General features: G+C 37.0%; 1 protein-coding gene across 1 annotated transcript in view; it reads left to right on the top strand.

The window, feature by feature from the left end:
- PARP8 (poly(ADP-ribose) polymerase family member 8) overlaps positions 1 to 15,794 on the top strand; it is a 200,283-nt gene extending 184,489 nt beyond the window's left edge. The window contains exons 20-26 of the mRNA XM_023507640.1: positions 969 to 1,108; positions 1,326 to 1,398; positions 2,601 to 2,670; positions 6,274 to 6,347; positions 7,025 to 7,094; positions 7,940 to 8,024; positions 15,417 to 15,794. Coding sequence (XP_023363408.1) covers positions 969 to 1,108; positions 1,326 to 1,398; positions 2,601 to 2,670; positions 6,274 to 6,347; positions 7,025 to 7,094; positions 7,940 to 8,024; positions 15,417 to 15,519 — 615 coding nt within the window. The 3' untranslated portion in view covers positions 15,520 to 15,794. The remainder of the gene's footprint in view (positions 1 to 968; positions 1,109 to 1,325; positions 1,399 to 2,600; positions 2,671 to 6,273; positions 6,348 to 7,024; positions 7,095 to 7,939; positions 8,025 to 15,416) is intronic.
- Positions 15,795 to 16,211: the final 417 nt, after the last annotated feature.

The raw sequence follows: 16,211 nt of genomic DNA, 5'->3' as shown, positions 1-16,211 counted from the left end.
CCATTTGTGCAGCAGCTCCAGACCTTTCTAAGATATCAAATTCATAGCCAGCTGCTGGCCTGACCTTTTAAATATATAAGAACAGCAATATGAGATCATTTAGACATTCTACAAGTAATAGAAAATATTATCTAGAGATGGACCAGAAGAAAATGAATATACTTTTTAATCATTGTCAGTTTTGCATTATCACTTTTTCATTGTTTTAATCTGAGAAGACGTTGCCTCCAGATGCCTTATTTATTATCATCCTTAAAAACTTTAATTTTTTTTATTTAAAAAAGCTAATAGACTCTGATTTTACTTCTGAGTGTCACCTTAGAGTCATACCGAAAATCCTTTTTTCTTCATTTGTGAATCTATAAGTGTGAAGATTTTTATGTACTACATTTTTGTGTAACTGTATTCCTACATAAAAGGGAAACAATTAGAAAAATTTGTCAAGCTAGTAATCCAAATAGTTCTGCTTTAATCTCTTTCTGTGACAAACTATTTGAATGTAGGCCATTTCCAGTGTTATAATAGTACATGCAAATAATGCATAATAATAGTTTTTGCAGATTTAAAATTTTAAACTTTTATGCTTCGCAAACTCCAGAATATTTCCCCAGTTGACTTGCTAGTGTATACTTTGGGAATTCAATTTAATAGTCTTAAAAAATAGATGTTATTAAGAAGACAGATCTGCTTGAACATGATTACATACTGTATTCCAAAATACAGTATGTATTAAAGATAAATGACTTTGGATTGTCCGTTTCCTATTCTTTCCCCAACAGCTTAAAGAATTATCTTTTATATTTGTAATTCCATGTGACTTACGATTTATGCAGGATTTTTAAAAAATATATGAATTACCCTATTAGGATGAATGGCATAAAATTACTGTAATCTGAAACTGCATAATTCTTAAGCCAATAAAATTTGAAATTGTCCCCAGCCTGTTTCTATGTTAAGTTTGACGTGTTTTTGTTTGTCATTATTTTAAATGGCAGCAATTGAAGTTCATGCACACTCCGCATCAGTTCCTTCTTCTCAGCAGTCCACCAGCCAAAGAATCCAATTTTAGAGCTGCTAAAAAACTCTTTGGAAGCACCTTCGCATTTCAGTGAGTTAATCACGCTTCTCGTTAATGGGGATATGCTCCACCAATTTTCCAGCAACGTGCGGGGAAGAAAACATTCTTTGTTAGTAGTTGGTCATTTATGTTCAATAGTCTCAATTACGTAATGCCTGACTTGGAAACTCAAAACGTCTTACGGAGACCACTTTACACAATCATTGATTTTCTGGTTTTGCTCTCTCCTTCTCCTCTGTTTTTACAGTGGCTCTCACATTGAAAACTGGCACTCCATCCTGAGAAACGGTCTGGTTGTTGCTTCTAATACACGATTGCAGGTACCTTTTCTGAATGCTATAATAAGACCTCATCATCCCTCAGCACTGAGAGTCAGTGAGCAATCCTGGGACTATGCTTTCCCTTGCAGAAAAAGGAAACACATGAGCTTTAAAATATTGTATGGAACTTCTAATAAGCATAAGTATGTTTTCAAAGAAGAACTGAAAATAGATCTATATGCAATGAAAAGAAAAAGTTGAGTTATCTAAAAGAAAAAAGTAAAAGTCACACTTTCAACTGAAGTAGAAAAAATTATTGTGCACAAAATAAAACCATACCAGTGTTCTGTACATCAATCCAACATACATTTCTTAAGTACTGGACTTCAGTGCGGGTATTTGCAGATAACAAAGTGTAAAAATAAGCAAAGTGGACACTGGATACTAAAGAGCCATCTGACACCTGCGCTTGGAATTGGCGGGGCATGTGGGTATTGTCCTCATCCTTATGCACATTCTACTTCATTTGCATACAGATAAATTTGTCATTTGACAACATAAGGACATCAGGAAAGGAGTTGCCTGACCCAACCACCTGAGCTAGTGATAACACTTGAGGTGATTCAATTAAATATAAATGTCCATAAATTCACATTTATTGGATTAGTATTTAGTTCACACTAATAGGGTGTGAAGGCTCTAGAACAAAGAGGTAATGAGAAAGAATTTTAATTGTTCTGAGTAGTTATTTCTTAGACCCGTTAAGGAGTTTCCATTGATAAAACTCCTGTAACTTGAATGATTTATAAGAAGCTAAACACAGGTTAACAGTACTATACAGGGTGGCCATAAAAGTCTTGTGCAAAAAAATAGACAACTATGGCCACCCTTTATGATGAAAATCTGAGTAGGTCACTTTGTTTTTATACTATAATAGTGGGTAAGTCTTATTCAAAATGCCTTCCTGTGTACTTCAACCTCGATTTTGTCTGTAGAATTTTAGATTCATTAACGTAAAAGCCTACCCGAGTGCTTTATTGTGCTTCATGACTCTCTTTATCACTAGCAGGGTGGAAAACATTTAGCAAGGGTCCTTAAGCACAAGGATATTACTACTATTTTCAGATGGGACCCTGGAACAGGAGCTGTATCATTTTTCTAAGACTTAACGTTCCAACATGAAATTGATTGCCTTCTTTTGTCCGATATTAGCATTTAAAACGTGGGCTGACCTCTCTCTCCCCCACCTCTTCCCATTTTAGCTCCACGGTGCAATGTATGGAAGTGGAATCTATCTTAGTCCAATGTCAAGCATATCATTTGGTTACTCAGGTACTCTCGTATTTTATTTCTAACTTGAAATACATTAGGTTTTTATTTTATTAATTGTCCTTTATGAAATTTTCTATTGAGTGACTGCAGCTTGTTAGATATTTGTGTATTACATTCTTATGCTAAATTCCAGAAGCTAAAACAAAGCTCAGATGTCAGAATGAATTTATAATGCTTCCCTGATGGAATGTATGCTTTGTCAATTAAAAAAAAAATTATTCGATTTAAATATTTGTACAGTTGTTCCTTCCACAAATAAACATTGAGAATCCAGTATGTGCAACACAAGAAGCACACTTAGAAATTGTCAGTGTAATTCTATATCAGGGGACTCCTTATCTCTGAATTATTATACCATTCATAAAGAAATTTTGAACATTATGAAAAAGTTAGAAGTTAAAAAACACTCAAACTCATCCTTATTGACTTTTTAATATTTTGCTGAGATCACAGGAAAACAATATTTTGTACTAAATTGAGAGAATATGCTGAGGGAAAGCCCAGTGAGTCCAAAAGGTGGAAAGAATGATCATCAGGTTGTTAACCGCAGTTGCCCTTGAGTGGCGGAATTTGTGATCATTTCTCTTCTTTGCCCCTTTTAAATTTGGAATATTTCATAGTGATAAATGTGATTTATATAGCAGTTAACTTATTCTCTCTAAATATAATTATGCTCCTTGTAAAGCCATTCAAACTACACAGAATGTTTAAATCGGCAAATGAAATTAATTTTTTCTCCTGTACTACCTTAGTGTTCAGTGTATTTTCTTTCACACTTAGTGCCCCCCCAGGCCCCCAGACAGAGTCTCCTTCTGTTGCCCTGGGTAGATTCTTGTGGCATCATAGTTCATAGCAACCTCCAACTCTAGGGCTCAAGCAATCCTCTTGTCTCAGCCTCCCAAGTAGCTGTGACTATAGGCATCTGCCATGATGCCTGGCTAGTCTCCCGCCATGATGCCTGGCTAGTCTCCCCACACACACACCATTTTTAGTAGAGATAGGGTCTCACTTTTGCTCAGGCTGGTCTTAAACTCCTGAGCTCAGGTGGTCCACCTACCTCAGCCTTCCAGAGTGCTAGGAATACAAGCGTGATCCACCATGGCTGGCCACACTTGGTGCTTCTTTATTCCTATATCTTCAAGTGTAGTTGATCTGGCTTGTGTGCTCCTGTGTGTGTATATGAATATACAGACACATTACACAACTTTAGGAGGTAGGGGATGTCGTTCGTGTAGTGCCTGGGTGATAAGTCTTAATATCCCATGTTTCAAAAGGAATAAAGAAATCTAATATCTAGCTGAGCACTAACGAGACCTTCTTGTCTAATATGTTTACCAAAGTTCATGATCTTTCAGCCACAGCAAATTGTTTTTCTGTGATAGGAGCATAAAACACTTAAAACTAGATTGATAGTTAGAAATACTAAATGAAAACAGCAGCAGTGATGTGTTTTCTGCAGTACAATAAAGTACTGACAGAAAGAAGACTTACAAATTAGAGGGTTCTACTTTTAAAAATTAGAATAAAATAAGAGGGACTTTATCTAACAAACGCAATCAGTATCACCTAATTCTTTGTACCCTCAATGAATCCCAAACAATAAAAATAATAATAATCATCAGCATAAAAATTAGAAGTTTGCTTGTAGGTAACAAAAAAGGAAAACTAGAATAAAAAAATATATAATGAAAAATTAAAAGACAATTAAGATAATTATTCAAGTAACTACTGCTGTGTAACAAACCACCTAAACTTAGGGTAGAACAACAACTTCATTATGTTTGTAGATTCTTTGGGTCAGGAATTGAGTTCAGCCTGGCCGGGTGATTCTTCTGCTTCTGCGTCTCAGAGTATCCACTGAGTGGTGCTCAGGCAGTGAATGGGCTAGGCTGACTCACAGGTTCTGCGCCTTGGCAGAAACAAGCTGGAACTGTTACCCCAGAGTCCAGCCTCTGGCCTGCCCAGTGTGGTCCAAAGTCCTGGGGTAGCTGGACTTCTTACCTGAGTTTCTCCAGAGTGTGCTAAGAGCATCGGGTGGGCTTGGTATGGCTTTTTGTGGCCCAGCTTCTGAAGTCATGTGGTGTTACTTCCCAGGTATACTGCTTACTCATCAAAACAGATATGAGCTCTTCCTTATCTGAGAGTTGGGAGGAATTAGGTCTGGTCTCTGTTTTTACACAGAGAGATTTTATTTAGGAAGAACAAAAGAAAGTTTCGAGCACTTCCAAAGAGAGTTGGAAATGGGTCCCTCTCATGAAGGAGCAGAGGTGACAGGGACCTCGATTCTGTCTCTTGATGAAAAAGTGTGAAGTCATAGCATATGTGTTGATAAATACTGTGCCAGTGATCTTTAAAAATACAATATGGTAAAATAAGGCTACGAAAATAAATAATAGGAAATATAATAGAAATAGGAAACGGAATAACATAGTTTAAAGGAGAAAACCATTAAAATCAGACTCTAAATGTTCTTGATACAGAACAAACTAACAAACTAAAGAAACAGCTTACATAGATTAATACTTCCTCGGCATAGATAAGAAAAACCATAACAAACCATCGAGCACTGTGGCTTTCTGTTTGGCAAACTGGTGTGTAGAATACTTCAGTTGGTTCATGAAAAGGATTGAGGGAAGGCACAAACTATGGGTGGATATAAAATTTTATCTGTGTGCATTTGTCTGGGGAGAGGGTTCACAGCTTTCATCAAATTCTTGAGGGGAATTTGAAAATAATATCAGAATCACTATAGTAAGGAGCCGCTCGGGTAAAGTGTGGGGGGAGCAGAGCAGCCCTCTGCAAATGGGGACTGTGAGTCTGAGATCCCAGGTCTGCGCCACACCCAGACACCACCCTCCGCTGCCCCCTCTGGAGGAGGCCGGACCTGGCAAGGTGTGGATAAACATCCTCTGCAGACTGGAAAACAGGCTTTGCAGATAACAACACAAAGCAACATGGTTCTCAACTTTTGATGTGACACTAGATGGGTACTTTTTACTACAGTGCAGATCCAAGTCTACCTATTTAGAGACAGATATGTATTTTACTTCTGTCTTTCTAAAACCTCCTACAGTAAGAAATAGGAAATTTACAGAGTAGGAGAGGACACGTGACTATCACAGACAAATGAATTTATATAATCTTTCTTAATCAGAAGAAATAATGAGTTCTACACAGAAATGACTATGTGTTAGCAATTCATGAAGTTAAGTTATAATGTAAATAGATTTTTCTGATGTTGTTCATATTTCCCACTCTTTAGTTTCTCCTCCTAACCAAACAGTAAGTTTAAAAATTAGGTTTCCAAAGCCTTTCAAAACCAAGTGTTAAGAATTTTCTAATTATTTTATGCAAGAGAAGTTCCTATTTCTACTTTCAATGCTAACAATTACAGACTGGAATTACTACTTGTAACACACCCAGGACCTCTGGAACCTACTGATTGTCCACCTCAGGTGTCCAGGGTAGGACCTCTTGTGACCATCTCTGGTCTAATACAATCAAACCTTTGCCTAGAATGAAGCTTTGCACGGTAGATAGATTGCACTTTGAGCTTCATCAGAAAGCTTTGTCCCTAAATTATTATTTTGCTGATGTTTTCAGGGATGAACAAGAAGCAGAAGGTATCAGCCAAGGATGAGCCAGCTTCAAGCAGTAAAAGCAGCAACTCGTCACAGGTGTGGTAGCAGCAACTTGAGCGACTGCTTCTGATTAGCCAGCTGTGGCCTCATTAGCCAGCAGGACTTCAATAAATACTCAGGCTTTTTAAGTCCGCAAAGTTATTTTAAGTGGCCATTAGTCATAAAAGAATAAAACCCTAAAATGTAATAACTGAATTGCCTCTATATAATAATTACTCAACGGCATGACTTTAAGTTTAAAAGAAACATATAACTCTTCTAGTATCTGAAACCAAAAGCACCCTAGAATCAGATTTTCTACATGAAATGTTTAAATGAGTAAATGAAACTCAAAAGGGGTTGGTTTCGGATAGTTAGATCATCTGGAATAATTGATTTTAATGTTTGAAAAGATTGTGCATATTTAATTTTGTTTATCTTAAAATAAAGAGGCCAGGCTTCCACTAAAAATAAATTTGAGTTCTAATTCTATGTTGTGAGATTACTGAACTCTAATTTAGCATTTTTTTTTAGTTGACTCATCTTGAGAGCAATTTAGTAATGATTATGTACAGAAATTAAATGATACAACAAAAATAGCTTGATATTAAAGAGAGTGCCAAGATATTGATGCGAGTCACATTGTAGTGACTATTATTTTTTCATGACGAATAATTTTTTTTTTACTAGAGTGCCCATTTTTACTCTGATTTTTAATTTTTTTTGGAATTCAGTCACAGAAAAAAGGACAGCAGTCCCAGTTTCTGCAAAGCCGTAACTTAAAATGCATAGCCTTATGTGAAGGTAAGTTGAAAGTTTTACAGACCTCATCGTATTATTGCTCTGTCTTACCCGTGTTTAAGAAAACAAGTATATTTACAGCCTGATGATGGCGGAGTAGTGAAAGATTATTCCTATCGATCACCTTGAAGGGCACAAATGGAAAGCAAGTACAATAAAGATCATAAAGGTTAAAACCAAATTGCAGAGTTGGCAAGAATATATCACATGGTGATATATTTTATTCCTGGCAGATATTTCAGAATGGTAATTACATCTTTCTGATCGAGTAATGCTTACCTCTTTCATTAATGTGCTGCCTTCCTCTTTCAGTTGGTATTTAAATGTATAATACCATGAAAAACTTAGAAGGCAGGCACTCCAAAGATAACCCATTAGGTCTTTCTGTTTCTGCGCTGCCCTTGTTCTTCCATCTGAACATAGAACACTTGAGAGATGATTTCCAAGATCATATGCTTTTCTTTCTTCCTTAAAGCTTGTATTTGGCAAAAAGTTCACCTTTTCTTCTTGTGTTACGAGTTTTCAGTAGCCGTTGTCAACTGTCTTAAATTTTCAACACTTGATAGTTTTAGAGGTGCTGAGTTGCTTATTCTCAAGTCAGAACCATCTGCTTTGATAATGCCCAGTGATTTGCTCCCTGTCGTTACACCCAACCTTTATTCAAATCATAAAGTTGTCTCATGGCCTTCATGGTTTCTATTTACATTTCTTAATAGGCAATATGGTAATACATTTTTTATATATTTATTTATCCATGTAATTTTGCTTTAGATTTTGAAGAAAAGGGATATATAGTAACTTGGAATAAACTAGGATTCCTTTAGAATAACTTTATCTTCCAATTCCAGTGATCACCTCACCTGACCTGCACAAACATGGAGAGATATGGGTTGTCCCAAATACCGATCATGTCTGCACACGATTCTTTTTTGTGTAAGTGTTAATGCTCACGTTTGTATGTTACTGTCTTCTCTACAAATGAGATGTCGTAGTGACCGCATTTTTATTTGGTAACTGTAAGTGCGGAAATATAGCAGATGGGTAATTGAGTATAACGTTAGTGTAATGTTTTTGTTTATGTTCAATAAGCCGTAAAAACCAAAGTGATGGTTAAATGCTGTGTGTGTTAACGTAGAAGAGCTAAGTAAGAACGACTAATAACTTACAACTAAAGAGCACGCTCTCTTTGTCTCTGGCATCTCTCTGTGTGTATGTACAGATACTAAATGGTTTTTTTTTGGCAGCTTTTTGGCCGGGGCTGGGTTTGAACCCGCCATCTCCGTATATGGGGCCAGCACCCTACTCCTTGAGCCACAGGCACCGCCCAAATAGTTAATGTTGACCTGGGATTTTTATTGGCAAAGCTCTTAAGAGCCACACTAAAATATAAAAGCATTATTTTTAATTCCTACTTAATGGGTACAGTAGACTGGTCTGATTTTCTCTCCTGCCCCTCACCTCCCAGTCCTTTTCCCTTGCTGATCTCACCTCCTCTATGATCTTGTCACAGAAAGGATTTCAGGGGAGAGTTGAGTGTATATGTTTCATACTTTATTTAGCTTTCTAAAAAGAAGCTGAAAAACTGAACTGGCTTGCTTTATGAGTCATGTCAAAATGACTGCATCAAGAATGCTTCAGTAAACTGTATATTCATAGCACCCTGAGCGTTCAGCGTTAGATCTGTGGCTTATTGACAGACTATTCACAGTGGAACGTACAACTGCCTACTTTTCTTTTGAACGGTATGAAAAGTGTTACTTTCGGGGTACAGGTGAATCTTTCTAAGAGTAGAATGTGAATGTTTTAAAGCAATAACTGAGAAAATGACATGAAGGCTGTGTTGACCAGTTGATGGAAGTATTTCAGATTGCATGTGAAAACCCCACACTGTACCCCAGAAGTGCATTAATGTACATAGTTACCGTTCAATAAAAAAAAGAAAAAAAAAAAAAAAAAGAAAAGTGTTACTTTCTTATGATACATAGTTATCCACTATAGAGGTTTTTCTCAACATTGAGGCAGCAATGAGAGTAATGGAAAGAGCCCTGCTTTCCATCAGACTGTTTGAGTCCTGGCTGTACAGTAATTAGGAGACGTTTGCCAGGTTGCATAACCTCTTCAAGTTTCAGTAAAATGAAAATAATATGCCTACCTATATCAGTTAAAGTCCTAGCAGGAAACAGGTGACCTATGAGAATATATTTTTGTTATCTACAGTTGGATTATTTACAGAGGGATTGTTATAAGACAAAAGAAGGTCCAGTGTGGTAACCTGGATCTATTAGCACCAGAGCCGTTAGGTGCTCCTGGGTTCATGAGGTTCCAATCACAGGTATTATATCAAATGACCTTGAGGTTTTGGCAGAAAAGTAACATGAGAGTTTTTTCTTTCATTTGCCGTAAGGACAAAAGCTGGAAATAGTCCTGTTAGGAATCCCCCTGGCCATACCCTACCAGGAGCTAGAGGGCAGTGAAGCTTACCCTCCGTTCCTTATAGGTCAGCCTCCTGGGGCCAAACGAAGGGGGTCAGGAAGCTCCTACAGCTGGGCGCATGCAGTACCTTCCAGGTTATCATGGAGATTAATTTAATGCGGGTCTTCACTGAAGGGCACATTAAATATTTTTTCCCTCTTCTTTCTTAGCAATCTTGATTGTTATCCACTGTTGGAGGATCAGCCCTCCCACAAGAAACCTCCATTCACGGTTTATTTCACTAAATGACCTTGAGGTTTTAATAGAAAAGTTACTTTATTTATTTTATCATTTGGGATTTTTTGAGGGTACAAAGAATTAGGTTACACCGATTGCAAGAAAAGTAACTTGAGAGTTTTTTCTTTAGCCTGCCATCAAGTCAGTTAGTCTACTCCTTAAGCACCTTGCTAAAATTCAAGTCCATTGCACTAAATAAACAAGCCTGGATATTTAAGTAGAGAGAGAGTACTATTTCCGGGATTATTTCTTTTACAAAAGTTATACATAAAACCTATCTATAGGTATATCTATGTGTGTGGGGGGGATGCATGTTAAGTGGAGAGAAGGATATATTTCACAAGAAAAATTAAGGAAAAATCATCTGAAGAAAAGAAGAAAACGCTTTCTGTATACTCAGCTGCTTTCCATATTATACGCAGGAAAAATTATATTAAGATAATAATTTTCTTGTGCTCTATGAACACAAATGAGATTTCATCTCTTTTCACCCTCAGGAGAGAAGAGACTCATTAAGGAAAACTGATAAAATTCAAAACACATCAAAGGGGGAATCCATTCTCTAATTAATGTACATTCTAATTACAACCATCACTTTCTTTCTGTATAAAAGATAAGAACACAGAGTCCGCCAAGGGCTGAGACCCCCTAGTGAGGGGTGGCATCTAGGAAAAGAATAAAGTGCTGAGAATGAAGATCGTCCAAAAACTCAGTTTCTGTGCTTTTTTAATTTTTTAACACACAGTGTAATCCCTGACGTGAAAAGTTTTTGCTGATGACTCGGATGTTAATACAGTTTCCTTTTTTATCTATTATTAGGTGACTACATTAAAAATTTAAATAACTTCCATGCTAATGTGATTTCCAGAGTTGGGAGAATGAAACAAGTCATGTAGTATCCTAAACACGTTCTTTCCAACAAGTAAATACACGGAATAAGAGAAAGACTGGGAAGAAATTTTAGGGAAGAGACTGGTCTGTGAGAAGAAATTGAAAATAAAATTTTAAAGAGGATGTCAGGGTTGGGGGAAGGAGAACGAGAAGTCTGAAAAAATTTTATTGGAAAATTCCAAAATGAATAAACCTAATGAATTGTAAATGCTCTAGACCAAATGTAATAGGTCAGATGTTATAAACAGATCCCAGCCAATTTCCAGTGCCTAAAACTTGATTATATTACTGTCCTTGGGCCATGGGTACAAGGGCAATTAAGGCTCATACATGGGTATAAAAATAAAGCTATTTTCAAAATGGCAGCAGATATGAAAGTAGGGATGAAGGGACTGTCCACATTATAACTGCTTGCTGAGTATTTGCCCTCGAAGAGCCTACTGATACCTTAAAATCACTATGCAGAAATTGGAACCCATGACTTAAATTCCTTAGGCAGCTTCTACCTATGCAGTAATTTTATACGTCAGAGAAATGGGAAGCTTGAACTGTGGTTTTCAGTTTCTTTTTCCTTGCTCACTATATTCACCAGGTTTATCTTTTCACCTTTTTCTCTCATCAGTATCTATTTCCACAGATACATTATTCTTTCTCTTAGAGTTCACAGAAAACTTACCAGTTCTTCCTGCTTCTAATTTCTTCATGATTCTCAACCTACATCACCATTATTTGCACTAGTGATATACCTGTTCCATATTCAGAAATTGACGATAAACCAGAGGTGGAGGAAATTGCTCAGACCTGTGTTTTGCCCACTTAAGAGTGAACTAGGATTAATCTTTGACGTATAGCTTACCTCTCGATGCACATAAAATTCCAAGATCATACTATTTATGGTCTTACTAATTTCCCAACAGAGTGTTTTTGGGCAACAAACTGTTTTTATAAATAAAAACAAGGCATTCTACAACATGCTTCAGTTACAGGTGTAAACCACTGGTTAAAGAAAATTGCCTTTGCTGTGTCAGTCCAAATGACTGACCCTCCTCCAGTTGGCTCTTAGCCTGTTTTTCAAGGCTGTCTCAACATGGTCTTGTCCGTGGCTCCTTCCCTGGCCTCACAGTTAGAAAGGATGTCTGTCTCCACCTGAATTTTGCTTACCCTGTCTTTGGACCTCTCCGACTGTCTTGTTCTACAGTTATTTCCATAACTCTTACCTAGTAAAGTACAGATTCTGCTCATGTTACAGGGGTGTCATGATCACAGCGTATGCAGTAGAGCTTAATACATTTTGAAGAAAAACGGTAACAAAAGACTGGATATCCTAACTTCACGAAGAGATTGTGCATGGGCTGTGAACGAGTGTATTTAGGGCATCATGTTTGCTATAGGAATTCTGGACAAGGCTGGATATCATTCAGTCTGCAATGAATTTCTCTTGTCTATTACTGATGAAAAAACAGTGCTATAGTTTCTGGGCTCCAGATAAAAAAAGACAGAAACAAATTTTCCTGAGCCAATCTCAAAAACTCTCACAAGAGATGCTTATTGGTTTGAGAGTAAAGGTGGTCAATACTTTGAAAAAGTTTTATCCATAAAATTTTCCTAGTGCGCTTAAGGGATTTCCAGATAGTTAATTTCCACTTATTATCCTGTTTTCTTTCTTATGTTCTTTAAGTTGATTGGTTTACTTTTCATTAAAATTTTGGTAGTCGTTTTATACTTGTAGGAATATGAGTAATTTTTGTGTCTTACTAGGTGTTTTTATCTTCCATTCTACTAGAAAACCCATTGCACGTGTCATCTTCCTATTGAAATCATGCTTTCTACTGTATTTTGCCGTGTACACTACACAATTGCTGCAAATTTGTGAGGGAAAAATAAGGATGCACATATTATACATCGATATTGGTGCGTCTGTTCCCGGGCCATGAAATTTCTTGTACCTTGTCCCTGTTCTTGTGTTTTGAAATAAATTGTTACATAAAATTGTTTGTATCATAGTGTGTTAAAAAGCAAATGCTAAGATTTCTTTATAAAACAGAAAACAAGTGCCTAGATATAAACAAAGAACAATTTGAATTAAACAATTAGAAGTTTTTTTTTCTTGAAAGTTAGACCCCAAAACATGGGTGCACGTCATCCACAGGAGCACGCTATAGTTATCTATGGCAAAACACAGCAGGTTTGCCCCGATTTTGTTGCTTTCTGGAAATAAGTGAACTTTGCTGATAAATTAACAACCTAATGTCTCCACCACTAATAAACAGTTATGCGGTATTCTCTATGCCTTATTGTAATAAATACCTTAATGCAGCCGCAGCTCATTTCTAAGCCTTGCCAGTTGCCCAAATTCAACGATAGTTTGTTTTTCTTTGTTATTATATGTGCTTGACCCGACTGCCTGTGGCCAGTTTTGTTCTTCATACCATGACTCTCGTGCTTCTTAGTGGGTTTTGCAGACAATGGGAAAATACGCATTTTCTTTAATACTTTTAAATCACTCTCTCTAGTTCTCAATCTTGCTCTCACTCCCGTTTTTTTCTCTCCACTCTCCCCTTACCCTGTGCTCTTTTTATCTTAAGTTATTATAGTTATTGAAAGAGTGTGAATCTCATCTCCTTTCCATTAACTTCAAATGCTTTTTAAGTGTCAATGTACCTGTAGTATTTGAGGAAAACTAACTTTTTCCCTTTGACTGGGAGGGTGATGACAGGACATGACTGGAGAGAAAGTTTGGGTTTGGGGGAGGGAGGGGCCGGTAGTGCCAGGACATTGGATTTTGGTCTGTAAGTGGGGTGGAAGAATTTTATATCACTTGAACAAGGGGAAAAATAGGTCTTATACTGAGGATGATGGGGATCAGGGTAGAGACAGAAATACTGGTTAAAATGTTACTGTAACAGTCTGGGTCAGTTTTTCTGACATCGAGACTTAGGGAAATGACTGTGCTTTCTCTCTGTCGTGAGGACAGCATCCTCCGTTTTATTCTACTCTAATGTCATGAAAAATACCAGTCTGGACAACTTAATTAACTTCAAAATGTATTACCTTTAACTTGAGAGCTACTCATTTAGATGAATGACAGTGAAGGCCTAAGCAAAGGGAAATGGCATTGTGTAGAAAGGATTAAGAAAATGGAAGCAAGATAATTTGGTGATTAATTGGATGTAGTCACAGAGCGGACCGAAAACGGAGTTTTGAGTTGTTGAATATGGGTATGTCAAACTGAGATGTAGATAGAATAAAAAGGAACAGTCCTAGGGTCCAAAAGTAAGTTGAACTTTGAATAGACTCGTTTGTGGCACCTGTGGGCAAGTTAGGGAACGATGTAAGGACTGAAGGTAGAGTTTTAGGGGTCAGCATGTTGGCAACAGTTACAACCAGAAGAGGCTGAAGTAATTGACTTTGCATATCAGGAGAAGAGAGGAGACTGAGGAGTGAGTCACATGGAAAACCAGCATTGAAATGTGGGCCGAAGATGAGAGTGCAGAGAAAGAGACAGAGAAGTAATCTTTGTAATACCAGACGCCTCAGTGCTGGATCTCCTGAGAAAGTAGTGCATGGGCTGTGCACCAGACGTCCCCTTCTTTTTCTTAGGATAATGTTTCCCCATGTTTCTTAGGAAATTTAATTTCCAGAGATTCTAATAAAAAACAAACTTGTCTGATAAGAATTAACCAAGTTGACAGACAACCTTGGATTACTTAGTTGAGAGTTTAGACTTGGTGCAAATGCAGTTATTACTTGGTGTTTAACCATAGATTATGTAAGGAGTTAAGTTCCATCGCCATGTGCCACCTGTTTGACTTTCCTATACTGTGCTGTTTCAGGAAAAAGGGAGTGGCTAGTATTAACCTTTGAGACCCTGTACTTACACTTCTGATTGTGCTTTCAAGTAATTACCACTTCTCTCATGCTTCTGTCTTGACGCCATTTTCATGAAGTAAAATTAATTTGTCACCTGTTGTCCTGTGAGTATGATTGTGAACGTTCGAAAATTCATTCTTGGGAAATTCTTATTGCCCAAGCAAGTTTATTTGAGGATCTGAGTTATCATCTAAAATGTAATTGTTTCTTTCGGAAGAGCTTACTAATCGCTGCCCTTTAATGTTCTATCTTCACTTCTAATGCTGAATTAAACTCAGCGAGCTGACACTGTTATGCAAAGTACCAACATAAGTAAGAGTGTGTCACATACAGTCAGACTGAATCGAGCCACCAGTGCTGAGAGAAAAGTGCAGCCCTGATGAGAGCTGAATAATCTCTAGAAGGCAGGCACAACACATAAGCAATGGTAGAAAGTGAAGAGAGTGTCAACAGTAGGAAAAAAAATAAATGATTTAATAAATGATTCTGGGTTAGGAAGTCCAGAACCTAACGAACATGTCCTTGAAGCTGCGAATTAGTCTTTCTAGCGACTGCTGAGGGAAATGCTTGCAAGGTCAAAGACACAGCAATGCTTCCTTCAAGTCAGGCAATGCTTTGTGTGGGGTTACACAAATTAAAATGGAAAGCAGGGCCAAATTAAGGCAGGATGTAGAATAATGTGCTGTTCTGTGTTTAATAAGGACAGCACATTATTCAATGCAGCAGAAAAATAACTACATCCTTTGCTTTGGGTTCTTTTGGGCTATACGTTTTAGGATCAAATGGCATTTCTAAGCTGTTTTAAATACTGACATCCTTTTAAATGTTTTTATGTTTTTGTGTTTTGTATTCTAGCTATGAAGATGGCCAAGTAGGAGATGCAAATATCAATACACAAGAAGGAGGCATTCACAAGGAGATCCTCCGAGTCATTGGTAATCAAACTGCTACTGGTTAAAGGACCATCATTTAGTTAACACGAATTGAAAGCCTTCCTCGGGTTCAAAGCTGGATTTTGAACTGAAGAAGAGGATAAAATAATTTATTGTTATTATCAACAAAATTAACCCTTTGAATACTGATTTTTTTCCCTTAGTATTTCTAAGTATCTCATTAAATACCTAAAATGGTATCAAATTGATCAATTGTAGGGTTATGGAATCTAGTAATAAAATTAAAACAGCACTTAAACTGAAGTTTGGGCTGTCATACAATAAACAGATTGAAAAAACAGTTTTGTGCTGATATTTTTATATTAAACTCTTTAATTGGACATTTGGTACTATATACCGACATTTTAGGTTACCGAATGGAATTGAGAACATTTTTTAATGCTGTCTAAATCTATCAGATACTTTGCAATAAGTTTAATGTTTGCACATTCTGATGTGCTAATTAATTAGTAGTATGAACCTTCAGATATTTGGGGAGATAGGTTCCCTTATCTCCTATTTTCCTTTATACGTAAATAATTAGGTCTTAGAAGCAGTGCTTTGCCCTAAAGTATGTAATATACCTATCTGTAGATTGATGCGTCGGAATGTCTGCTTGTGAATATACTATTGTATATTCCCATGTGTGTATCTGGTCAGAGATGGATTAGCTTAACAATTCTGTCCTTAGTGAAAAGGAGACAGTAAGCAGCAAGCA

The sequence above is a fragment of the Otolemur garnettii genome, unplaced genomic scaffold, assembly GCF_000181295.1.
Source record: "Otolemur garnettii isolate 467f Iridium unplaced genomic scaffold, OtoGar3 scaffold00005, whole genome shotgun sequence".
Taxonomy (NCBI): domain Eukaryota; kingdom Metazoa; phylum Chordata; class Mammalia; order Primates; family Galagidae; genus Otolemur; species Otolemur garnettii.
The sequence above is the reverse complement of the archived record's forward strand: the minus strand, read 5'-3'. Positions and strand labels throughout refer to the sequence as shown.